Source organism: Sturnus vulgaris, chromosome 1 (assembly GCF_052056855.1).
Source record: "Sturnus vulgaris isolate bStuVul1 chromosome 1, bStuVul1.hap1, whole genome shotgun sequence".
NCBI lineage: Eukaryota > Metazoa > Chordata > Aves > Passeriformes > Sturnidae > Sturnus > Sturnus vulgaris.
In genome coordinates, this window is record NC_142243.1 from 95965981 (window position 1) to 95993285 (window position 27305).

At 39.5% G+C, this 27305-nt stretch overlaps 3 protein-coding genes across 3 annotated transcripts in view; 2 read left to right on the forward strand and 1 right to left on the reverse strand.

The window, feature by feature from the left end:
* The window catches only part of TMEFF1 (transmembrane protein with EGF like and two follistatin like domains 1), a 111817-nt gene extending 102719 nt beyond the window's left edge, over positions 1-9098 (forward strand). Inside the window, exons 8-10 of the mRNA XM_014875138.2 lie at positions 1793-1916; positions 6057-6215; positions 7869-9098. Coding sequence (XP_014730624.2) covers positions 1793-1916; positions 6057-6215; positions 7869-7953 — 368 coding nt within the window. The 3' untranslated portion in view covers positions 7954-9098. The remainder of the gene's footprint in view (positions 1-1792; positions 1917-6056; positions 6216-7868) is intronic.
* A 147-nt stretch (positions 9099-9245) lies between these two features.
* Positions 9246-24443, forward strand: CAVIN4 (caveolae associated protein 4). Its single transcript, XM_014875145.2, has 2 exons — positions 9246-10027; positions 22341-24443. The coding sequence occupies exons 1-2, from the start codon at positions 9617-9619 to the stop codon at positions 22992-22994; spliced, it is 1065 nt and encodes a 354-aa protein (XP_014730631.1). The 5' UTR covers positions 9246-9616; the 3' UTR covers positions 22995-24443.
* LOC106852522 (dynein axonemal heavy chain 5-like) overlaps positions 23324-27305 on the reverse strand; it is a 149756-nt gene continuing 145774 nt past the window's right edge. Inside the window, exon 77 of the mRNA XM_088171968.1 lies at positions 23324-27125. Coding sequence (XP_088028094.1) covers positions 26907-27125 — 219 coding nt within the window. The 3' untranslated portion in view covers positions 23324-26906. The remainder of the gene's footprint in view (positions 27126-27305) is intronic.

Below are 27305 nucleotides of genomic sequence, written 5' to 3' on the forward strand. Positions count from 1 at the left end.
TGTAGCTCATTACAAGGTTTGATTGGGACCACATATGACAATTCTTGGAAAAGGAGGGTGTTGATAGTTTTGGGATGAGACATCCCCACTTTTCTCCTCTTAGACATGTCATGACATAGTCTATTCCATCAGTGCAGTGGTGGACGCATTGTCAGTATTAGTCAATATTTTTCCCTTCTATCAAGTCATCTGTATCTTCAAAACAACCTGAGTTAGAAGGCTTCCTTATAGCTAAAATCTGTAATACAGAGCAGGGTTTTTTTTCTCGAGAACCAAATTAAAATACATTCTAGACATTTTTTTCAGAAAAAAAAACAAACAGCAGCATATCTCTTTTTGTCTTGTAAAAATGCATTCTCTTTCTTGCTGGTGTCATTTCAAATATCTGCAATTGTATAAGAGATTTTTTTCCTCACAGCCCTTTTTGCTTTATAGTCTTTTATTTGCGAAGCTATAGTCTATTGCCATGGAAATGAACAAAATTCCATAATTACACTCACATCTTAAGATCCCTGTCCTTCAGAGAAATTCATTATTAAATACCAACTTCTGCTGACAATTTACAAAAAAAAATTGGGGAAAAAATGGTTGAAAATGAACACAGCTTTGGATAGTTTTGGTAACATGATAGAAGCATGAAAGATGTTGGGGCAGAAGGGACTGCCTTCCTATGCTGGGCTGAGATGGACAACAACTAAGTGCCCACCAGTTGCTTGCTCTATCCCAGCTTCCCTCGGGATGATAGAAGAGAGAATCAAGAAACCACACATGAGAAAAACTCATTGGTGAAGCTAAAGGCAGTTGAAGAAGCAAAGTCGGGGGGTGGGGGAAGAGGAAGAAAACCAAGTGATGCAAAAGCTGTCACTCACAATATCCCATCAGCAGGCTGATGACCAGCCAGCCTCTGAGCAGCTGCCAACTTGGAAACTATAGTTTTTATTGCTGAGCACGATGTCATATGGTGTGGGATATTCCTCTGGCCAGTTTGGGTCAGCTGTCCTGGCTGTGTCCCCTCCCAAGCTCTTGCCCATGCCCACTCTTCTTGCTGAGGAGGGAAGCAGAATGAGAAGAAGTCTTGATGCTGTGTAAGCTCCCTTCAGCAGCAGCCAAAACAGTGTTGTGTTACCACTATTATTTCAGCCAGAAATCTAAACCACAGCACTCCATCAGCTGCTGTGAAAGAGGTTAACTCCATCCCAGCCAAAACCAGCACACCTCCCAAAGGAATGGGTATTTTAAACACATTTCAGTATTTTTAAGTTCTGTCTCCATAAAAGTGTTTCTCTGAGGAGGACTGCTATTGAAGTGTGTTTGATTTCAACTTTAATCACCGGTGGTACCAATCAGATCTGGTCGTATCAAGTGGTTTTCTACCCAGTAATCATAAAATGTGGTTCAGCATCTTTCTAATCCTTTTTAGAGGGTTCTTTTTCATCTGTTTACACATGGGAGAGAGCTCTCTGTATCTGTGTATTAGCTCTTTGCCCCAGTGCCACTGACAAAGCTTCTGCTGATCTTCCTGCTTTGACTTGTTTCTGTGACAAACACTTTTCTCCTTTTTAAGAAACCTGATATAAAAAGCATATTGAGATGTCTCTGAGGATCATTTTCGGTGCAGTACATTCTAGAAAATCTCTGTAGGTGCCTCTGAAACTTCCCCCTTAAGCCTCTGCTTTATTATTCTTTATTCCTTTATTCATTGTAAGTTTTTAAGGGCATGCTATTCTTGGTTGAGTTTTAAATTATCATCATAGACCCATGTATAATTGTTTATGTATATTTCTTTTTCAAGACGCCAGTGATCAAAGAGAAGACATTTACATTGGAAACCACATACCTTGTTCAGAAAGCTTCAATGGTTACTGTATACATGGAAAATGTGAATTCATTTATTCCACTCAGAAGGCTTCCTGCCGGTAAGTCCTTCATGTCTCCAAAATGGGATTGAAATCACTGTAAAGCTTAATCAAAATGCTCTCTAGACACAATGACAGGATATATCACTTTGACAGGAGTAGCATCCCTGTGCCATGGGCAGCACCCAGCTGCTCCAGTCAGGAAGGAGATAGTGCTCAGAGGAGAGGCTCAGTCCGTTGGGTACATCAGAACCTGAATCCCTCTGAGGAGTGTAGCCTCAGTGGTGTCTTCTTATTTTCAGCTACTAAATCATATCCAGAGCTAAAAAACCAAACAAAGCAGACACACATTAAAAAGGCCTTTGCCTTGCATGGCTTCTCTCTATGATTGTTCTTTCCTCACTGACCTCGCAGCCTGTTCTTACACTATCTGTACATTTTATTGTTCCTGTCCTAAACTCTCTCTAGAGAATCAATACCTTATTTTTAACATTTATTGCCCTTTTTCACAATAATAGGTTTCATCTAGGGAATAAAAAATTGCAAAATATTCTTTAGCCCTCACCTTTTGTCTATGGTGTAAACTAGCAACTCAGAACACACAGTATTAAGCCCTTTAGTGTTACCCAGAATATATTCCTTAGCTCACAGATAACTTTTTTCTTTACATTTCACCAATCAAATTCTGTATCTTTGTTTTCCTCCAAAATTTATTATTATTATTATTTTTATTAAAGTTGTTTATCGCAAAAGGCCACTTTGCAATAAGATTCAGTGCCCTACTTATTAGGAGGTTTCAATCCTGAGCTTTTTATCTTGCAAGCTTGTACTTTCAGATTAATGTGGCTGAAACTGCTATAACTCTTTTCTTTCCTTTGCTTTTGAAACTTCAGCCGTAAATCCATTGGATACTTTCATATTTTCTCCCTTGATCCTTATTGATTGATGATATTTAGGTGGTTTTTGCACTGCCAAGATTTAAGGATTTCCAGACAGATCAGAGAGCAGGAAGCCCAAACGGCAGAGCCAGTATGGTTGTCAACTTAGGCACTTGAAAGCTTTTATTATTTCTTTTATTATGCAAGACCCTTTCTTGTTTATTTTCACCTTTCCACCAGGAATGTTTGGTTTTCTTTTCATCTGGAACCCAGAGAAGTCAACATGGCTTTGCTTCTCTTGGGAAACTGGGTGCATCCTCAACATCATCTTGATGGGCATTAGGCAACACTATCCAATTACAGTATTCTTTTGATCCAGAACTGTATTTAACACAATTTATAATGTATTTGTCCTCAAAATGTTTATAGTAGCAATATTTCACGGAACACATTCCTGTCTGAATTAACTAATTTTTATTTTCTCTAAATTTTTTTCTGGAAGGTGCTAATCTCATAGTAATTTGTCAATTTATGATTCAGTGTCAATTCAATCTTTAAAATATTAATTATTACTCTAGTAAGTATTGATAATCAATGTTTTGATGAATTTAATTAACGTGCCATCCTTTAAAATTCTATTTTATAGTTACATTTACTTTTACTACCTCCACCTATGTATTTAAACAGTCTGAATAATATCTCAGCACTGAGCCTAGCACAACAAACCTCACGTGGTTCCAGTCAAGAATTTGTGACTATCAGCTCTTGACCCTGAGTATCTGATCTCCTTTAGATTTTTCTTGGCAATTAAAATACTGATGGTCTCATGCTTTATGCATGTTTCTTCCTGGAGCAGAGTTATTAAGGAAACAAATAGTTTATAACAGACATCAATCTGCTGTAGTAATCATGTACCTCTATCAGAGAAAAAAATTCTCTCTTTCTCCAGCAAGGAAAATATAATGATGGATGCTAAAGGCAAATTGTTATTTTCAAATGCTTTCAGTTCTCATACACATCTAGCATATACACTTAAATTTGGTCCTCATTTCCTGGCAGAAATGTATGTGAGGTATCGGATGACCTATAAAACTGCAGAAAATACTTGCACAGAGCAAATTCTGAGTTCTGCTTTCACTGAGGGCAATGAATCTCCTTGCTTATTGTACAGCAGCCCTCCAGGACTGCCAGCAGGCAGGTGGGAGGAAGGTTTTGTAGCAGTCAGTTGCACAGTATTGAGTTTAGCAGCCTTTGTACAGATGGGATCAGGTCTGTCTCCTGCTGCCCCCCTTGTGCAGTGCAGTTCTGCCCTGTCCTTATGGCAGGCTCTGTCAAGGACACACAGTGCAGCCCTTTAAAAAGAAATCTAAACTTCTTTATGCTAAATCAATTAATTGATTGATCAGCTTGTTTTGATAAATCCTTGCTGACCTCTATTGATCTTGCTGTTATACTAATGCCATATTATCTTGTTACACATTTATGCAGCAGAATGCTTTAAAATCTGTTCTAAAATGGTTTAAGGTAGAAAACTAGTGCCTACTGCTTCATCCTGCCATGATGTAATTCTTAATGCAAGCACTTCTTCTCCTGAATCTCCATTCAGTATTTCTCAGAAATAATTTCTTGTAATTTTCAGTGTTTCTGAGGAAACATCTTTGAATTCCTCGTGCCTTCTCTGCCTTGTTTTGCCTCCTCTGCATTAAAGCAGCTCTCACATTGATAATACTTCATCTGCTACTTTCTTTAATGAAAACAAAAGCAAAGTAACAATAAGATTTAAGTCCTTTTGACTAACAAGCAGACCTCTTCCTTTTTGTGTCTTCTTGCATGATTAGCAGTGTGTTCATGGTCCTCATTCTTCTTGTATGCTTACACAGAGTTTTCTTTATTCCCTTCGTGGCTACCACTGGGCACACTTTCAGTACATGGAAGGTTTTCTTTAACAAGTCTTACCAGAATTTGGTTCATGCCTGAACCAAAACTCCTTACACAGCATCTCATGGCTGGAGAAATTAGAGCCACAAGATTATGAACATGTAAACCCCAACTATTATCCCTGCATGCAGAGGGGGATTAGAAGTTGCATTTGCAGTTGTAGAAAGGTCTTTGGTGTAATTATTTTGTTGCTCCAAACAGAATTAATTCCTACCCTAGCACAAAGCTTTTGAATGGGTGAATCTGATTTTGTGTTGCATTCGGGCTTGTCAGATCCAGTTTACAAAAGGATTGTTGCTCTACTTCTATGTGAGTATTTCTTTTCCAGCTGTAGAGCTAGAGGCCAATTGTATGATTCAGTTGTCCAGAGCGATGCATTTGTGTCAGTAGATTCTAGAAGACAGCTGCACAAGGAACTTGCTCAGGGTTCTAAGTGGTGGCCTTTGACTCTGCAGACTTCATCTCAGTATTTTGGTTGGCTCTTGTGTTTTCTTGTGCTTCAGCCTCTTTTGCCTTGAGACATGAATTTTTTCAGAGTGTGTTTGCACTGGCACATCTTGCATTGCCGGAATATGTCATTGCTCAGGAACAGCCTCTGCTGAGTTTCTCATTGAGCTAACTGCTGCTTTGCTCAGGCAAATTACCATTTAGAGAGCTGCTTCTCTTCTGCTTCCAGCTATTTCTCCCCCACCCAATGCAAATTTTTTTTTGATTCTTCCTTGAACTCTCACTTGAACAGTTGTGAGCCATTGGGTTTTCTAAGCTGACCTCCATCAAATTCTGACTCAGCCACAAGGCAGAAGTGGGTTTGGTGCTGGTCTTGTCCAGTAGATTTTACAAGATTCCACTTCTCTAGGTTACAGCTTGAAAAGAGATATTATTTTTTCAAGGTGATTTTCAACCCATATTTCAAGGTTCCCCTTCCTATTTGTCACTTGTCCCATATTGACAATGGAGCTGAATGACTTGTGCTCTCTCTGTGTTTCATGAGCATGCATGAAATTCTTGCATTTCATTTAGCCTTGTCTACTTGTCTTCCAAGTGTTTACTTGTTCTACCCAGTTGCTTCACTTTTCCTAAATGTTGTACCAATATAATAATGACCCCCATATTTCTTTTGACAAATCAGGGCCTTCCCCAAGCTGTTGTTTTCAGAGGGCCACTAGTAACCTTATCCAGAAAAAGCAGAGCATATTTACTTGCTCTGTCTCTTCTCTTGCCACACAAATCCAAACCATTCCCTAACCCCAAGTATTATCTCACGTGCTCCTGCTCACCCAGCTCTTTCTCAGCTGGAGTCACCTTGGATTTCTCAATTCATCTGCAAAATGACTGGGGTGCTGTTAAATTACAGATTCCATGAAATATTCCTTTTCTTTTTCAGGTGTGAATCAGGATATACTGGACAGCACTGTGAAAAGACAGACTTTAGTATTCTTTATGTTGTCCCAAGTAGACAAAAGCTTACGCATGTCCTTATTGCAGCAATAATTGGAGCTGTACAGATTGCCATTATAGTTGCAATTGTCATGTGCATAACCAGGTAGGTAAAGACAAAAACAGTGAAAAATTACACATTGCATGGATATAGTTTTTCTGTATTTAATTATATGATGCCCAAAATGTTATTTGCTTAATACCCACTTAAAAACTACCTAATGACTGAAGCAGGATGATTTATGTAACATCCTATCCGCCCCTTTGTTTCTTTGGTCACAAAAGACAGATTTCTTTGAATTCAGAAACCACCAGTAACTCTGAATCTCCAGACCAAATACACAGCAGAACAGATCAGCCTTGAAACAAATCCAAGAGTTAAGCTACTCTGTTAGACTTTCATTGGACTTATTGAAGCATTGCTGAAATTTTGTGGAAGCTATGATCCCCAGCTACCACTCAGTGAAACCAGAGAAGCTGACAAGATGCTGTTCCCTGTGGTACCACTGTAAATGATTTTACACAGAGAAAGAAGTACCTCTCTCACCATATATGTTTTCTGAAAATCAGTGTGCAACTTACTGCCGTTATTAGACACCAGAAGAACCTGTTTTATGAAACTTAAAGACACACACACAAGCATAGAGTTCAGGTTTCTGGGTTGTTTCAAATTCTCACCCTGTGTAAAAACTGAGATGAGAGCCATGGGTTCTTTTCAATGACAAGACATTCTGTTCTAGGACTGGAAACAAACAAGCACTGAGGTCTCTGAGATAGACTAAGGATGACTTAGTTACCATATAGGTATATGAAGTAGTTAAGTCTTACACTTAGACATCCGTGCCACAGTGTGACTTCACTTTTTCAGCTCCACTTACACGGGGCAATAGAACTTTCTGCTACTGCATTTGTTTACAGCTCCCAAAACTCAGTGATGTAGAGGGACACTCCATGAATGAACAAGATAGGCCTTTTTCCCTGTATCCCTTTTAAGGTTCAAACCTTAACAGACATTAGCATATGTATAAAACACCACCTGCACATGTAAAAGAGTTACTTGGCTCATGCAATTGATGCCATTCCCTTATTCACACAACATCTTACTGGACAAAGTGGTGTGGAAGGCTATGGTTCACCTCTCCTTTCAGCCTCTGTATGACCATTCCCTAGCTCTCAGTCTCTCTTGCTGTATCTCAGCAGGACTACTCCATCATTCATTGCCTGGCTGACTAAGTGCCATTCCATTCAGGATTGCTGGCTTTTGTGAATCTTTTTAGTTGTGTGTCTGGCCCCAAGAAAGGGATCACCAGAGTCATCCCATGGAGAGACCTGTGTGGGCTCTGTCTCATGGGCTGCTGTGAGCAGCAAGGCACCTGGAGGTCCAGCACTTCAAAAGGCTGATTGATCCAGTCTCACCATCCACTGGGTTTTAAATATGAAATATGTATAAGGTAAAGCTAACGCAATCATTTCCCCAGGAATGTGTTTGCTGGATCAAGGCTGAAGGGTGTAGCACCTTGCTGGTTTCAGTCTCTGGGTCAAGCAGGGCTCCCTTCTGAATGATCTGAGGTCCTACAGACGTTCCCAGGACACAGTCCAGTATTGAACAGCAGGAGCATCCCACCTGTCAGCACAGATCATAGACTCCTTGCTATTGTTATGTACAGAAAATTAAGTCAATGCATGATTGCTAGGCTCAGTTATATGTGGCATATATAAAATCAGCCCTCCTTTCCTATTTCTCTCTTTTGTTTAACAGAAAATGCCCCAAAAACAATAGAGGACGTCGGCAGAAGCAAAACCTAGGCCATTTTACTTCAGATACATCATCCAGAATGGTTTAACTTAGTGCTTTTTATACCTACATTGACCATGTGATGTACATTTTTATTATATCTTTTTTTAAAGAATGGAAATATTTATTTCAGAGGCCTTATTTTTGAACATTTTTAGTGTAACAATGTTGGTCTGTATTCTGAAAGCATCAGCTCTAACAGCTATGGACTGTTTTAGTATCTTCGCTTTTATGTTTTTGAATACAGTAGTTCATTTTCTGTATCTGTATCACATGGTTATATAATAGACTTGTGCTTTATCCATGGAATGTAATATTTTTGGGAACACAGATTTATTCCAATAATGGTTGTAGACTTAAAAAACCCCCAACAAACCAACAAAATAAGTCCACATTACCTAACAAACAAGGCATGAACTAAAGGTAAAAATGTTTACAGCTTACTTTTCTTATGAGGAACTAGAAAACACTGTGTTTAAATACCGTAGATATTTAAATGTTTTTGGAAGTTAGTAACTGATTTTTTAGACACTGCCTATCGCATGAACTGTGAAGCTGTGTGCTGTGTGTAGTTGTAACATATTTATAAAATGTGTGGGCTGGGTCTAAACACTGCCATCTTCATAAATAATTCCAACAATTTATTTTTAAAGATGAAAATTATAAATTTCATAATTTGGGAAGTTACCTGGTAGAACAGATGGCACAGGTCCAAAAGAAGTAGGTCTTAGTAGATTTAGGCATTGTAAAAATTGGTGTTGAATAATTGAACACAAATAATTGGAATAAAGCCTACTTTATCACTATTAAAACTGTTTTAATACTTCTTAAACTTTTTTAAAGAAAATACATGTTTTAACACCTACAATACAGATTGTATAGTGTTTGTGATTAAAATTAAAAAAAAAATAAAAGTGAATGAATTACTAGTGCTCTTGTATAGAGTATTTTCAAGAGCTAAAGAAGTTCCATCCAAATTAGTCTGCTGGTCATAGTTATATTAATAGACTGTTAGTTGTCGTTTGAAAGATCCCAAGATAAAGTGTGAATAGGATGTGTTCAGCTGTTTTAACATGTAGTGTAGGCTTTCAGAATTTTGCATGTAGGATTTAATAATTTGTTCAATAAAAAAAAGAAAATGCTTTCAACATTTTGAACTGGAAAAGCATGTCACAATACAACGTTTTCACTATATTGCCTCTGGTTTAGTGTGTTTATTTGTTACCCCACGGGGTAATTGCAGCAAGCTGAAGACCTGAAATTGTTTTGCCGGAAAAGAAACAACCGTGCTAATTTTCCTGACCGCTTTTTGAATTCCCTCAGAGGAAAGCACTCCAGTAACACGAAAACAAAAGTAGATCTTTAAAAATATGCAAGTTTGCTTTCCTGCTTAATTAGCAAGTTACTTAACTTTCCTGGATTAACGCTAATAACTTCATCGGTACAGAAGCGTGACCCTTTAAACGTATGTTCCTTTCCAGATATTGCTTCCTAATTTTAGGGGTTTCATGTTGCTGAAAGTATCTGAGCAATCATGTGTGGATATTTTGTAGTCAGAAGTATTTGACCAAGCTCCAGGAGCAGCGTTTCACGCCCTACTTTGAGCATCGCCGGAGCCAGCTGTCGCCCTGGCTCCCTGCAACAGCGCCAGAATCGTTCTGGCAGGATCACCGAAACTTCGCCTCCCTCCAACCTGGCTGAAGGCAGGCAGAATGGATCGCCGCGAAATCACCTCGGAGGCTGACAAAACGCACCAAAACCGCCTCTCCAGCGTCATCGAGGAGGAAGAAGAGCAAGATGCAGCTTACACCATTGTGACAGTCCTGGACAAAGTGGCCAACATTGTTGACAGCGTGCAGGCAAGCCAGAAAAGGATAGAGGAGAAGCATAGGGAGATGGAAAATGCCATCAAGACCATACAGATTGACATTTTGAAGCTTGCCCAGGCCCATGGCAATACAGGCTTCATGGTGGACAAGTTACTGCAGAAAACCAGCAAAGTCAGCTCCACCATGAAGGAGGTGCGGGCGCGCGTGGAGAGGCAGAGCACCAGCGTGCGGAAGGTGGAAGCAAAACAAGAGGAGATGCTGAGAAAAAACAAATTCCGGGTCGTGATCTATCAGGTAACCACAAACCTAATTTCCTGTGGTATTGTCACTTTGCCACCTCTTTGGTGATTTCTGGTAGGTGCTGGTTAACAAAGCAAAAGGTGTCGTTTGTAGAACATAGGAGTTATTTTATGCTTTCTTTAACGCTGATCTGTGCTCCCCAATGCCTTTCAGTGTGAACCTACTGGCAGCAGCACACAGGGTCTATTATTAGTGTGGGTAGGTTTCTGAGCCAGTCGTCTAAGATTAACTGCAGATCAGCAAGGACTATTTGCTGCCTGTCCGAAAGGTAATATGAGGCAGCCCCTGTAAATCTTGTCATACAAACCATGCCTGACATTCATCTCTGTTATTTTTTTCACCGTATTAGGTAGAAATGCAAATAGCCAAAGTGTTTTCAGGCTCCTTGAAATGCAGACTTTCTTCTAACACTAATTTCAAAACACGGCTTATTTAACTTGCAGCATTGCCCAGGCTTTCATACTGCTGACAAATTGGGACTTTATTCATTGTCTCAGTGTGTAGCAGTATATGTACAAACTAAAGCTTAGACCCACAAACCCTTTAAGACAACAAATACTCCCTTGCATGTTCTACCTTGGAAATGGTTTAATATAGTACTGTTCATTCAATCACAGTGGGCAAGGAAATCATACAGCTTCTTTCACTGACCTTAATCTAGGATGTGCATTGTACATTAAAATAATTGCATTTGAAGAGAAGTTTCTTGAAACAGCATGGTCTCACTTGCATCCATACAAACACTGCAGACAGTTCTGGGGTCTTGTCAATGAGTGCTGTGAAACCTATTTGTCTAATCGTCTGATCCTGCCTTTGCTGAAACTTCCCAGCTTCCCAGAAGGTCAGTAGAAAGTAAGTGTTTGATCTTTTGCCAGAAGCATAGTTGCTCCTTTTTTACCAGCAAGTCGCCAAAGCTTCTTTCAAATGAATTGTATTTCTCATCAGGCATTCTTGAAAATACCACCCCTCATGAGTAACACAATGCACCCCCATCACTCAGCTTTACACCCTGGTCTTGCATCTGTTTGTACATAAATAACATCATTTGCAATGAATGGAGCCATGTGTTTCAATGAGTTTATTCGCCACCATGTACAGCTGACAAATTCTTCATAACCTAGCTTTCTTAAATAGTTCATTTTCCACTACTTGGACAAAAAAGCTGAAAATAAAAAAAGAGAAAAGGCTGAAGGTAGGGAATATTACCTCTTTAATGTTATGTTTAGTACCATATACAGCCAAATTGTGCCTCCCAGATTTTCTGACTGAATGACTTAATACGGCTGTTCAATAGAAAGAACAGGCCAAATCTGTCCTATTATTACCATTATTGCAAGCTGCATCATCATCATGGAATAGAAAATAGGTACTTTCACTTTTTGCTTGCAAATAATTTCCCAGCTAAAGGTAATAAATCTCTGTGACTCCTCTGGTTAATGGCATAATGCCATTTCATTGGTGGGCCTTTACCATAATGACTGCAGCAGAATCAACGCTTTGAAAAGATCTTTTCTTAAAATAGTATCCATTACATGATGTAAATTTTTCTGCTAGCAAGACATGAGCTGTTGTTTATTTAAAAATATAGTCAAAATGGATTTACACACAGGTGTAAAGAACAGCCATTGGTATTTTCAGTTATTTCATACAGAAGGTGGCTCTCCCAATGTGTGCTTTCTCTAAGAATCCCCTTCAGTAGGAGTTTATGATCTCTCTACTGGTTTTGTTGGACAAGAATGACTTGCACCCTGTTCTGTAGGTTTAAGTGGTACTTTTCAGGAAGGGAAACAGCATTTTTTGTTTTCTTTCTGTCTTCCTCTTCCTCCAGTGGTTTAGAACTGTCAATGAGAATATGAATGACTTTGTCCTTAACTTCCATTCCTTCTGTAAGGTAGATTATACAACCTTTTCCCACTTGCATGGAGGAGAGGCAGATATGTGGATCTCTCTAGGATCCACCATTTAACATTTTTCTGGAGAGGGATAACTGCAGCACTGCACGAAACCTGGAACAGTCTAGGCAGGCAAGAGTGCAGGCACAGGTACACTTAGGAAGGTCTCTTTCACACAAGTGCAGTGATTTTTCACACTGCTGATTTACACCAGGGTAGGCACAGTGCTGCAGTGCCAAGACCTGAATGACTGGAGCTTGGCTAGGATGAGTGGGAGTCTGTTAATAGCCAGGGAACCAGCGTACTCCCTGTGCTATACCTTACAGATGGATACAACCAAGTTGTTTACTCTGTGGCTGTGATTGACAGCTCTTCTGTAGTGAGGTTTATTTCTGATGAACTATTTGAAGCATTGTGAGGGGGCCAATGACCCGTGTGTTGCTGGTATGGAATCTTTACACGGGTGAGCACATGTGGGTTTTAGTTTTAACTTTTGCCAGAACATCAGGGTATGAAGAAAAAGGAAACACCAATTAAATACTAAAGATTTTCTTTCAAGTGGAGAGCTTTGATCTTATCATTGATGGAGGGAGTAGGCAGGTTGAAAAGGATCATTGGCTGAAGGAGATTGTCCCAAGAGATCTCAGCAATGATGAAAAGAGTTGGCGATATCCTCACATTAAAAAAAGACAAAGTGATCGTCCTTTAGCAGAATGATTAGGGAATTGAGAGAAGGCCTTGTGGTTGAGGAAAAGATTTGGTAGCAGGCAGCTCTCCTTCCTAGGCTGACTGCATGATTAAAAATGCCAGGTTACTTCAGACTTTCTAGTGAAGTCTTTGACCCTGGAGTGCTATGTGCCCTGGGACTATAGCAGGGAATAAAAAGGATGTTGTAGGTTATACAGGTCACTGCTCATTTCTGTTCAGGTTAGTCTGAATAACCAGCTGTAAGAGCTATAATTTCTCTGAAGTCAAAGAGCATTTAACAGTTTAAATCATTCTCACTAAATTATTCAGAAATAAAAGGGGATAATTTTTTTACCTTGAATGAACTTGTTTCATTTGCTTTTCTGCACGTTCTGCAAGCCCCTATTTAAGTGTACAAGCACCAGGAAGTCCACGTTACTGTTACTGGATTTTTGTCTATTATTGCTTCACATAAGCACCATAAATGAGTAACTGCTTCCTATGAAGGGAGACGTGCATTTGTTTCACTCACATGCTCACAATGCTCACTCACTCACAATGCTGTCTGGCATTTAAAATTAGTGGATGTGTCAAATACCAAGTAAGATTATGGCTTGACTGACCTACACAGTAGGGTTACAATGGATTTGTTTGCCCTGTGGTTTCTCCACTGCACACACAGGGAGAGGCTCACAGGAGCAGCCTTGTGTATGCTGCTGACACTGTGCATAAATAAGTTAAAATGTGTCTTCTCTTGCCCACCACCATTCTGTAGTTATAATGACTAGGACAGTAAGGACAATGAGATCACAATGGGGATAATAATCTGGAAACCTGAGGTGGAAGCACCTTCATCTGAAGTGGCAGTAGAAATTAGGGTGTCAGAAGTCAGGAGATTGCCATTAATTTGGTACCATTTGGGCATAAGAATAGCAAGCTCAAAAATGGCCCTGCAGAACAAAATCCTTAGTAGCATGGAGTTAAAGAGCTCACCCAGAGCAGATTGTGCTCTGTGGCTCATATTTGATAACTTTTTTTGTTCTGCAGAAACTACTTGGGTGGTCTTATCCTTTCTCGTTATGTATGTACCTGGTATCTTACCTCATAACAGATAGTCTGGAAAAACAACAGGTGGCAGTGCATTGTATTGAAATGTGAAGTGAAGCTTGCAATGGGTTTCTGAAAGTGTGTTTCTATGGCTGTCTTTGTCAACTGTGTAATATGTTCCTTGAAAATCTTGGTACAGAAAAGGTGACAGTAAAAAAAACGTGTTCAAAATTAGAAGCTGTCAGTTCGTAGAAAGAAATATAATAAAGAAACCAAATTACTTTTACAGCTGGAATAATGTTAATTTTAGTGTACATGGTGCTAATTCCTGTACTTTTAGCTCTGATCTGAAACCATAAATGAATGTCTTTAGTCCTGGAGACAACAGGGTTCTGAACAAAACTGCCTTCTAGAACTCATGGGGAGAGGAGAAACCTAAATTGTTATTAAAGTATATACTGAAAACTTAGTGGGGAAAAAAAACTGGTGTGAATTGACTGACTACCTCTGACAGCAGAACACTGGCCTCAGCAGCCCAGTGACACAGAGCCTTTGTTGGAGTCTTGTGGCAGAAACCTTATAAATATTTTTACAGCTGAGATAGGTAATTGCCTCTGCTGAGAAAACAGAGAATAAAATAAACCTAATGACTATGTCAGAGAGTGTCACAAGAGCCCTTTGTTTGCATTGTCGAGCCCAGTGCTCCAGTTCAAAGTGCAGAGCTGGCCCCGTGCTGTGCAGCAGCCACTCATGGAGGAGCTATCAACCAGCTAAAGAAAAGCTGTGTTTCTAGTGACATGTTTGCAAGGAATGAGGAGAAAGAAAAAGTTTAAAAAATATAAAAAACCAGATATTGGGCTGCTTCCGTGTTCCTAAAATGAAATCGTTTCCGTATTTCATAGGACTTTGTTCACACCAGGTTACAAACTGGACTCAGCACCATTGGATCTTTCCTTTGGGATGATCCTCACAAGGGGACAGGCTGTCCTCTTCTCAGAGCTGCTATTGATTTTTCTCCACCTCTTAGCACTGAGTGGTGGAAACAGCTGATCTTAGTTTACATTTGCACTGGATGCAGCTGTTCAGGGCTTCCCTTGGGGTTGCCCTGCGGGTCAGCAGAGGAGTGCAGTTACAACACGAGCCTCCTGTGTCCTGCCTCTCCTCTGTGGTCTTAGAGGCTGCTCTAGGAATTGTCCAGGAGCTGTGGCTGGCTGCTGTGGGCACATGCATATCTTAGAATGGAATCAAAGAATCACTTAGATTGGAAAACTCCTCCGGAGATCATCAAATCCAGCTGTTCAGCAAAACCCTTCATTCCTGAGACACAGATTTGGGAATGGACTTGACTGGGGACATGCAGTTGGGATTAATATTCTCAACACTACTGAAGATAGAAGAACCTTGCAATTATTCCCTTAGTACAGGAAAAAAAGTTGATCAAAACAGCATGGGAATGGAGATGAGGAATGTATGAAGTCACAAACAGGAGGTTTAGGATCTGGGACAGGACTCATCTTGCCAGGCAGTAATTAGACACGAGTAATACAGATGTCTATATATTTTGCCTGTATATTCCTTTCAAGTAAGCAGAGAGAAGTGTGTAGAACCCGATTCTCCCAACCTGTGGTGACATCTACTTCTGGATACAGTTCCTGCTTTATAAGTATGTGCTTTCCCCGTGTAGTTAAAACATTGTCCAGAGATGAGTTCATATGGAGACACATTTTCTTGGGCAGACAAGTTCAGCAGCTCCTGAAAACTGGCTTTCACTTGAGAACTCTTCCCTGGTCTAGCTGACTTGTAGGAGCAATCACTGTATAATAAATTAATGAATCAAAACATTTCCTAATATATTTTTTTTGTCTTATCACCTCTTATGATGTTTTTTCCCCTTCACTTACAAGGGGCTTCCAGAAAACTTGGAAATGAGGAATTTTACCAATTTTATTGCAAGCCTGCAAGCTGACCTGCAGAGCTATTCCCTGGTCTAGTTCCATAAAGCAATAGCAGAGCAGAGAAAGTGTGAAGCTTCTGTTTTCTCCTGAAGCTGAAGTCGTCCTTTTTATGCAGCATGTGGTAGCCTGGAGCCAAGGGCTTCTCCACTGATGTGGTGTAACTGGGAACTGGCTGCTCCCTGAACTGCTGCAAGCCACAGACAATGATAATGGGAGATTGAGATGAGTTCCTTTGTAGTCACTGTATGCTGGTGGCTGAATTAATGAATTTCTGTCCGAATTTAAATAAAAGGGATGCCTATTAGGTTTCACGAAAGAGAAATGAGGGGAGTTGACTGCTCTGACCAGTCTGGTTTTCCATTGTGTAAAAATAATTCTAAATGCAGCAACAGGACTTAGCCATAAAGTCTTACAAGCTGAAGTGTTTACCTGACAAAATTTCTTAGGTGGCCTTTTAAAATAATCCTGTTTCTCTCTCATCTGAGCACATTTTTGGCCTGCTGTCAAAGATTCTGAAATTACATATTTGCAGAAGAAATGAGGGGATCACTTGAGATTTATAAAGCTTCACTCTTAACTCTTAGAATATGAGTAAAAGTACTGAATGATTTGTAATTGGTTATTCATCAGTGGTTTCATGTTGATTTAGAGCACAATTTCAAGGAGGTGTTTTACTGATTTACCTTGGCTACCAGTCTGAATAACAAATCATTCATCCAACATGAAAATTTCTAAGATTTGTTTAGAACATTGTGGCAATGCATTTTCCTGCCCATAGGCTGCCCATCATGTGCATCTCCAGTTGTCTTAGACACAGCAGCAGTGCCAGAGCCGGCACTGGCAGCCTTTGACCATTTTGCTTCTTTGTGCTCTGCTTCAAAATTGTCAGGTGATTACCAGCCAGGCCATCTGTGCTTATGTTAATCATCACCTGCACTTTCCATGTCATACACCCCAAGGCTGAAAGATCATTTGCTGTGACCTTTTCCCTGTGCAGCACAATGACTCCAAGTTATGGAGTTTCATCAGTCTTTCCTCCCTACTCATGCTGTGAGCAGTTTCTTTAGGACCATTTCGAATCTTGATTTTATACTTACAATACATAATTATGTATATGTGTGTGTGTGTGTGTGTGTGTTATTTTAGATATATAGAAATGAATTATTTAGTCATTCTGATTTTCTGAGGATTTTTTATTTTAAAAAGCGTTGTTCTGCTAAAGTGTTGATTGAAATTGGGTAGCAGTTTAGAGCTGATAACTGCTGCCTTTATTAAAGCTGTATAGAGTTACATTTTCAAGCTATTTGGAAAGAGAACACAAAACCAGTTTATAGCATTTCTAGCAAATATTTACATGTAACACAGTGTATTATCCCTTTTTCTCTCTGCCAATTTTGGAAGCCCAGTCTGAGTTTTGAAATACAAAGCTTTTAATGTATATATCAAAACCCAAGAAAGAACAAGGAATGTAAAGCTCTTGAATTGGCTGCACTAATTTAAGTTCCTTCATATTCCATTATTTTTTCTTTTCAAATGACATTAAATTATTACTGAAATTATCATTTTAAATGTTCATGTACTTAAATAAAGCCTAAGTATCATTTTACAGTGACATTATGTCGCTGCTTTGCTTAGCAAATCAAGCGAACTCTAAATGAAAAACATACATTTTCTTAAGGAAAACAAAAGTACTGCTGCTGTTAATTATTGATCCCATCTGTGCTTCCAAGGAGTGGAAATTTAGCTAATAAGTTTGCGAGGAAATCTTTTCAACAACTCTTTTTTCTTTTCCCAGCCTCACAGTCCTTGCTGAAGGCATGACATTCTTCCAGCAGCCCCCTTTGGCTCCCTAGTGCAGCAGTAAGTGAAGGCTGCTTTTAGAGCCAACCTGATCTTTGCCAGGACACCATGGCTGCAAACTACCTGAGCCATTGCTAAACAATTTGCTCTGCCATTTCTCCCTTTCTCTGCCCAGAGAAGAGGAGAGCCTGACTGTGCAGGCAGGGTTATCAAGCAGGCGCATTCTGAAACAGCCTCTTTTCCCCACACATTTCAATTATCTGAGTATTCCCACCTTGAGAGTCTCATAGGGTTGATCAGAGGTATTGCCACATTTAAGATTATTTGCCTACTGGTTTTAAGGTTTCAGTGAGGTGAGGTCAGCATGTTTCCCTTTCCATAGCTGAGGAGCAGTTGCATTAGCCCTCCCTCATAAATGCTTTAATATAGCTTATGGGAAAAAATACTACTGCTTTGATCCCTTCCTTGTGGTTAGAAGAATGCCTGTGGTGCCTGCAAACTGGTCACTATTCCCTCCCATGGGTGCTGAGCAGCCAGAATTTTGGCAGCTGATGGAAGGTTTGAAGAGCAAAAGGAAGGTTTGAAAGGCACAATCTATGTCCCCTTGAAAATTTTCTAATTGTGAATGAAATTGAAATGAGAGCAGGGGGTGAAAATGTCATTGGTGCAGTCAGACTCTGTTAAGTTTCAATATTCTCTGCCCCTGAAGCCATCTGTTCAAATCAATGCCATGCTGGCCTTCTTCATCAAAGCCAAGGGTTACTTATATGTTTACTTTGCATTCAGCCAGGCCCTTAAGAACTCTAAACTCTTTGGCTAGGCATATTTGAGAGATTACTCAAAAAATAGGAAAAAGCAAAGTTCAGGTTTAATATGCTTTCTTAGCAAACTTGCCATGCCAGGGGCTTCACCAGCCACTCCTGAATTGTGCAATTGTTCTGTTATGGTGTTATACCTTTAAGTTTTGTCTGTTAAAGTTTTTCCTTAAGCAGTGGCTCCAACTACCCTGCAACTACAACTGCAAAGGTCTCCAGGATTTTCCCTAACCATTCAAGCAGTGCTTTCAGTCCCTCCTTTGCTACCACAACACCTGAAGTCTTTCTCCTTTCAGGCTTCATGTCCTTCCAGACACATGCATTTCTCAAAACATTTCCAGTCTCAGCACACCATCTAATCTGACACCTTTCTCCCTTCTCTCCTCCTACATGCATTCATAACACACAAGCCCTCTTCTCAGCACCTTTGTCCCCTGACAACGTTCAGATCTACAAGCAAGACATGACATAATTGTTTGGAACAGATGTCAGCCTGGGAGGGGACAGAGAGATTCAGAACACAGTCAGCTTCACAGAAAAACACTTATTTCTTTGTGCCAGAACCCAGTTCCATTCTCAAATTGATGGAAAATGCCTGAATGTTTCTGTGTTAGTGGAGGGGCCATGCAAGGGTGAGAAGTTGGGAGATGCATACTAGCATGTGTGTTATTACTCTTCTTGTACAAATCGAAGAAAACTTCCAAATCAACCACTTACATGACAGACTTACTGACCTTTTCCTTGGAAGAGAAGGATAAAATATTGTTCTGTTTGAAAGGTTTAGGTCTGTTTCCAGTGTGTTGAGTGGTGGATAACTTTTCAGGAAATTATGGCCAGTGAGCGATTATGGCCAACAAAGACACCAGGACCAGTGTGAGGACCCTCTGCAGGTGCTCCTTCTAGCACGAGTGATGAAAGGGAATGGGAATGCTCAGCTTTCACAGATTTGTTTTCTGATTCTGGCCTGTGCATGTCTTTGGTGTTTGCCAGTAGATGAGGCAAGCAGAGTACATGTCCTATGTATGAACTGATAGACAGCCCCTATGATTGCATGCCTCTTTCCTCCTGTTAAAAATAATTGACTGCTTTGTATAATATTTTACTGTGAAATAAACTCCTGTCCTCATTTTAGATGCTCCCTTACCTCCCATGAGTGGTGATGGTGGGTACAAGTTCTTCCTAGCAAAATGCTTAAGCAGATTTCTAACAAAAAGCTTGAAAGCAGCAGCATCAATGGCTCAACTCCCTTCTCCCTCTCCCCAAAAGTTGGACTGCCCAGTCCTGCTATTCCCAGTCCCATCTGCTTTATAGACAAGGAGAAAACTCTCACCCAGTTTAGGGCTTTGTTCTGCACTGCTGAAACCAGTAGGTGTTTGGTCTTTCGGTTTTAGTGAGTTTATAAAGGAGCTGGCAGCTATATGCTTGGCTCTCTCTGTTCCCCCACCTGGTACTAAAACTTCTTGTTCCTGCCTTAGGAAGGATGAGCTCCTCTCTTCTCTCTGCCCCACAGATATCTAGCGATAAGAAGAAATGAGTTTGGAGCAGGAGAGAGAGAGAAACGAAGCAGATGAAAAACCTCACCTACTGAGCCTAAATCACTGAATTTTTATGCTGAAACCTTCCTAACATGCTAGACAGGCTCACTAATACTTTCCACTTCGGTAACATCCAGAAATCTTGAGAGGAGATAGAAACTCACACTAATGTTTTGCCTTGCTACATTTGATTCTGCAAGATGTGTGCAGGGACCAAGGAAAAGAAGAAAATCAAAGATTTGGCAAAGTTCATGCTGAGAGCCTGTAGGAGAATGAAAATATTTCTCAGGATCTGCAGCTCTAGTTTCTGTGTCTCATCTACAAGATCTTCATCTCACATGTTCTTGCTCATAACTTTTGATTCTAACGTGTGTAGAAAAGATAAATGCTCTCTTTTGTAGCTAACAGACTAAAGGTAAATACAATAAAAATCTGGTAACTGACAAAAAGTACAGGCAAATTTTTCTTCTCAAGGAAGACAAATATTGCAGAGAAAATAGTGCCTCTGCCTTCCTTTCTTTTAAAAAGTAATCTTCATATGAAAGGCATATTCCTCTCCCATATTGTATTCATCTCTGTATGTACTGAAATTTCAGAATATTCATTCTGGAAATATTTTTGTTACCATTTCAGCTGAAGGAGTGGGGTATAATTTAAAAACATTGAGGAATTACTATCCAGCTGTGTTTTAGTTAATTTTCAGAAAAAAAATAGATTATGTTTATATGTAGAAGTCTTTATATAATTAATGTTAATTTGCACATGTTAATGAGGATTATTAGCAAAGCATTGTAGTTTTGCTCCTGCTGATTTTGACAGATGAGTTGAACAACATTCTGCTGTAATCAGTGTAACATAATTTGTCCCTATATTTTCTAAGCATTAACAACTATTTTACTAGAGGGTTTTTATTGAAGCCAAAGCATGATGAGAGACTCTTAAGTGGGTTTTATCTGTCAAATAGCTCAATGTATGTTATTTTATGTACTGCTACCACTCAGTAAAATAACATGACTCACTACTAATGAGTCACTGTGAAAAGTGACAGGCATCTTTTTGGCTGGAAAGAAGTTCACAGCAAAATATTCAGTTAGTCTTACTTGCTATTCATGGGTTCACAGCTTCAATTTCTCTCCTATTGTCTGCATTAGGATGATAACACTAAGGGTAGAGTCCTGAGGCTGCCATGCCCCAGAAATCAGCTGAAGTAGTTAGTACTAATGGGAAACAGCTTAGAAAAGTGTCATACAGCTGTTGTACCTGCTTGCACCCCAAAAAGGCTGCTCCACCTGGGAGAAGAGCACAGGCACATGCATGTAAAAAGCTGGTGGGGAAGAAGGGGGTGGCATTGTCCATCTCATACCCTTCCTAGTAGTTTTTTTACTCTGCATACACTGCACTTCTAGATAGAAATAACTCACTGACACTGAGCCACAGATTTGTACTGTCCATGCAGATCAAGGAAACAGCTTTCTTAGGAGATTCTCCCTGTTCAGATAAATCCTTCATTGCCATAAACTTTTTTTCCTTTTTTTTTTTTCTTGGATGTCCTTAACCACTAGCTCATTCTTGGTAAATTTTTTGTTTACTGTGGACAGTTTTTGGAAGGCTTCCATGCTTTTGAGCTTTGAGCCTCTAGCAACTTTTCTTTGTAGAGGCTGCATGAATTCCTAGGGCTAAGATATCTAGGATAGTCACCATCTCCAAGCATGCTGCTGATACACATCAGATGTGTCATATAAATATAGAATTCTGCATGCTCAAACAGGCCACCAAACTCACCACAGGAGACAGAGGTGCTTGCTTAGGAATATCACACATTTCCAGATGGAACAAATCAAGTTCACCTCAGCGATGGTGCAGGTGCTGAATGACTTGTGTGTTACTGAGTTTACCAAATAACATCTCCCTGCTTTACTGATCTGTCCCCTTGTGCAGCCAGCACATGTAAGTTAATATGTTGGGGTTCATTCCCTTCTGGGCAGCAACAGCAGTGTTTGCTAAGTTCCAAACAGTCAAAAATGAGCAATTGTCTTGGTAATAGTAGTAATAGTAATAGACTATAGGTAATAGTAGTAATAGGTAATAGGTAACAGACTAAAGATAGTAGTAATAGACTGAAGATACTTTGAGGCATTTTCTTGGACAGTGTACATAGCTGACACAAGCCCAAGAGCCTTTTTTGTCTACAGTGTCTGCTTTTATTGGTGAGGAAAAATGGATCTAGGTCTGATCCAGAAAAGCAGATAAGCTCAAAAAAAAAAAAAAGCTCTGAAAACCATTAGAGGCCAGGACTCATAGGACCATTGCATTAATTAATTTCAGGTAGAACCAGAGTGAAAAGAAATCTTTAATCAGACATATTCTTTAGAGAACTCAGCAAAGATTTCTTTTGCCATTTGTGTTATGCATAGATTGAGTATGATGGTACAAGCACACCTTACTTTGTTACAGTATTATATTTCAGTTAGCACTAATTAACTGCAAGCCAACCAAAACAAACAAAAAAAAAAGCTTGAACCACCATCTTTTGGAAACACACTTGCTGGAACATGATTCTCTGCTTTCATTCACAGGAGGAAACCGAGTGTCCTTCATCTCTCTCTGTAATCAAAGAGATGACAGCGGGTGAAACTATAGAGGATGATTTCTTCCCACCTGATGATCTGTCTTCCGATGAAGAATATTATATTGAAGAAAGCAAAGCAACCAAATTCAAGAAATCAGGCATGAGGCGCATTGATGACATCAAAAAGGCATTTTCAAGGGAAAATATCCAAAAGACAAGACAAAATTTTGGCAAGAAAGTAAACAGGCTTCAAACTAGAATAGTGACCCCTGAGAGGAGAGAGAGGATCAGGCAGTCAGGAGAGAGACTGAGACAATCTGGGATAAGATTCAAGAAAACCATTTCACAAGCTGCTCCGACAAAGGAGACATTCAAGATCTATAAAAAAAATAAAGAGCGAACAGGAGCCGAAGGTCAGGAGGGGGTCCAGGAAGGCAGTGTACACATCACCTCTGAGCTCCCAGCAGCAGAGCCCTTCACTGAAGAAATCTCTTACACAGAAGTGATCACTAAGGTAAAGAAAGACAAGAATAGTGCAACAAAAGGTGCTTCCCAGTCAACTGAAATAGGGGTGACTATCCCAGAAGTCGTCCTTAAGCAGGAAAGAAAAGAAGGAGGTGATGATGACGTCCCTTTGCTAGACTTAAAGCAATCGGTGTAAGGAGTCAATGAGCACACACACCATACTGTCCTCACTGAGCAAGAGAGAGCACAGTATGTACTCACTCAGCTTTAGGAAAATGTGTGAATTTGTGTTATATCACAAACCGTGTTGGTGTTGTTCTGCCATCCACACAGATGTCTGTAGTGTTGTCTTCCTGACAAAAGTCAAGCCATGCAAACTGAAGGAAGGGGCTCCCCCTCTGTCTTGGCGTGTGCCGATAGCCATCGTTAACCCAAATGGAACTCGCAGTGTCAAAGGGAGATGGGAATCTGCTGCATTTCCAGGATTGATTTAGCAGTCACTTTACAGCCTAATCACTCTCATCGTTTCATGTACAACAGTATAAAATTTATTTTCATTATCTTATACCAACTCATCTAATCAGAAAACAATAACAAAGCTATTACTTCATATATAGAAAAAGGAAGAACTATGGCAAAAGTCATTTAGCTGTACAGATATTATCAGTCAAGGGCCCTCACAGAAAAAGCAGGAAGAACATATTCCTGCTTTACTCATGGTATGAAAAAATGTGGCAGGAATTATAGGGTTTTGAGTAAATCGTGTTTTTTCCTAGTGGTAAAGAGAAACTCCTGAAATTACTACAGGTTATTTCCAGATTTCTGGAGTAGAAAGGTTCATTGTAAGTAAGCAATGAGTTTTGAGCATTTATGGTCTAAGAATAAAAAAGAAGACACATTAAATATGGAATAGCAGGAGGAAAAGGGAAGGAGGTATCACATCCATGTTTTGGAAAGATGAGATTGTGAAAAAGGCAATGATATGAAGCAGTAAAAGTGGAATAAGATGAATGCGTAGGTTCTGGATAAATTGAGAGAAAAATTAGAATATTATAACTACAGTTTCCTTGAGATCTTTTAGAAAACTATTATTTTTTACAGAGGATCATAGGGTTTATGAGCATATCTGACCAGACAAGGGAATTCTTTTGTTTTCCACTCTGTGTTTTTTTCCGAGCTTCACTGAAATGAAAATCTATTCTACAAAGTCGCAGATGTACAGGGCCAATCCATAACCCAATTCTTTTTTTCCTATCATCATCGTTATTGACCAGTCACAGCCTCAGGGATTATGAGACAGACACCCTTTGGACTATGGAATGCTGTTTATTTGCAACTCTCAGGAGCTAGTGCCCTGACATCAGATATGTTTATAAACATGACTGCTACACTGACATGGGGTGCAGGACTGTATTGCTCTCTTCATTCTTAAATGGAGTTGCCTTCAAAGCACTTATCTAAAGCAATGTTAGTCATTACTATCTGTGTGAAACTTGTACAATATTGCCAAAAAAGTTGTATGGTTGTATTTAATATCTCGGGTTCATTTTAACAGAAGAGCATAACTTGGTTATCTATATCCATTGTTTGAAGACTTCCAGCTAATTGTTAATCTATCATTCAAATATAATTAGTTTGATTTCAAGTATTCTGCCTACCAGTTCTTTCATTTAGATTGGTGTACATCCCACTTGAAGAGAAACAGCTTTAGCAATAGTAACTAGGGAACACTGGCTGGGGAAGGTCAATGTTTTACTATATCTGTGACATTTCAAATCAAATTAATATTGTCAGATTGGGAGCAGCAACTCCACTGAGCGGAATGGCAGGACAGAGCAAGAGAAGGAGAGAGGGAAAGGAACACATTTCTTTTTATAGTAAATTGTTCACTCTACTATAATCACATGCAAAAAGGAGAGTGTTTTGCTTGTAGGATACACAGAAGCTTTTGTTTGGTGTTCTTTACTAGTGATAAGAAGCCTTTTTGGAGCAAAGTCATTTTATGTTCTTCAGTTCTGTATAAAACTGTAGCTTTCTCCAGTGAAATACTGTATGATTTTTCTGGTTCTTCAGTAATAAGGCCTGCATTCTGTTCTGCAAGATTTGGCATTTTCCTAAACTGATAAACAGGGTTTAGCTATTGAAATGAAAATGCTGATGTTCAAATAAACTATTTATTTGCATTTTTATACAGCAGAACACTATGTACTAGAACATCATTGCCTATAGATTTTCTTCATATAGCACTTAATTTTCTCATTTTGTTTGACAAAGAAGTGATGCAGTTTCCGCTGAGCATATCATGTAGCACTAGATATAACCTCTATCAAATATGTATTTTTTAATGTTTACTTCTTTCTTCAATTGATCAGAGGATTATTTGTTTCATAGCAAGCAGTGAGTTCTTCAGGTGTGCAAAGTATTTCAATGTACATTTTTTATTTTAAATTACTATCACTGTTACTGACCTGACTTTTACATGTACCAAGAGATCAAAGTTAAATTACCCCATATCCCCTCATGAATGGGGAAAGCACTATGGTTTGCAACCTCAGTTTCTGTGGAACAGCACAGACCTTTGCTACTTGAAGTCTCCTCACCTTCTTCATAATTTCCAAGATCAATGATCAGGAAGCCAAATCCTTCAGCCGTCTCAGAAACAAAATTCTCAATGAAATTGGTTGATGTACAGCTGCACTGCAGGGAGGTCTGGTGTACATTTTTTGAACAGTTGGTTTCACTTGAAAAGATAATCTTGCCGGCACTGTTGCTCCTAGCTCAGTGGAAAAAAGGGACCCTGTCCCTGTCTGCTCTGTTTTCCAAGAAGAAAGCTGGCACTCTGTACTTCGTTGTGGGTGTGAGTGTGAATATCAAACTTCCTCATGGAAAATGAGCCCTGCAATTGCTAACTTCAGAGTAAAACTGACTATGCAAAGGGATGAACTACTTTCCTAGACACTTGCTATACAAAAATTAAAAGTGTTTACAAGGAGAAAAAAATATATTAACAGTGTCCTGACTGCAAGTCCTTCTTTCATAACATCCAACAACCATTTCCTTTGAATTTGTGCTAGTGAAAAAAGCCACACACATTTTCTGCCAATAGCCATCTGTCTATTAAAAGAGAAGTATCAATCATCCTTCAGTTACAGGGTAGACAGGAATGGTGGTTAACACAAAAGTACTTCAACCATTTCAGGTGAAATATGGCCTGTGCGTCTTTTTTTTTTTTTTTTAACTAAACTGATGCAAAATGCAGAACAAAAAGCAATTAAGAGGTTTGAGTTTGCAGGATTCAGGCACTAATGCAAATAGAACGAGTACTAATAGAGCCAAAATGGTGTTCAGATGTGTTTACTCTGAGAAAACTTTAAAACCTTTCTTCCAGCTAATAACTGGGGATGTGGACACCTTCCTTGCAAGCAGATACAGGTTTAGAAATTAGTTAATAGGTGCAAAAGGCACTTCTTGTGCAAAGATAAACACTTCTGTTTCTATGATTGTTTACATTAAAAAGTGACTGTTCAAGAAAATGGTCGCGGCCATTAGTAAAACCACACAGCAAGTTTAGAAATGCAAAATCAAAGGAACTGTGCATCGAAATATATGCAGATAAACATAAAACTTTACCATGCATTTAATTATCTTGTAATTACAGCTTGAATAATGCTATGGATGACAAGATTTTAACTACAAAGTTGAATTTAAAAATAATTATATAATGAAAAATTATTGTATCAATAAGAAAGATAACATCTACAAAAGAACCACCATAAGATGTCAGAGCAGTTGTCACTATCATAAACACTTTTTTATGTAGTGCTTCCATTATGAGCAAGTTAGTTGATTATATTCTCACTTGCTTTATAAGAGTTGCCAAATTTACACCTACCGCTGTTTTCCCTCTGATTTTCCCAGGATAAATAAATTCAGTATTTTTGCTGTGAATAGAGTAAGCTGATCTATATGCAACTAACATAATCTCTACGTATCACCTGCCAATTCCCACCTCCCTGTGAGAAGGCAGCCACCACTTTGACAATAACAATGCAATGCTGGCAGCAGCTTAATCCTACTTGGTGGTTCTTTCTTACACAGCTCTCTGTCCTTACTTCGAACTGCAGAGCAGTGCAACCCCCCTCAAAGTCCAATGATCAGGATTCTGCACCGTTTTGAGGTACAAAGAGAAGATGTAGGTGAGGTCTGTTCTCCGAGGTTTTTTGTAGACGGGGCAGGAGTACACATTGCCGTGCTGCTTCCTTGGGTCGTCCGGTGCTGTCGTGCTAACAGCGTACACATGGACTACAGGAAGGCTCGTGAACAGCACCTGAGAATGACAGAAGATACACAGGGCTCAGCACTATTAGAGAAGTGGGATAGGGCATCTGAATTCTAAACACTACGACTAGATTCAGTGCTGGCCCTCAGCAAAACATCAGAACCTCAGCAGGGGTACATGTGAGAATACAAGTCCTACGCTCACTACTATGTTGACACTAACTATAAG

Bases quoted from the DNA above. Each gene is read 5' to 3' on its own strand.
- CAVIN4 (XM_014875145.2), top strand. From the start codon at position 9,617: ATGGATCGCCGCGAAATCACCTCGGAGGCTGACAAAACGCACCAAAAC. The intron at 10,028-22,340 runs GTAACCACAAAC...TTTCATTCACAG, and splicing joins TCCGGGTCGTGATCTATCAG to GAGGAAACCGAGTGTCCTTC.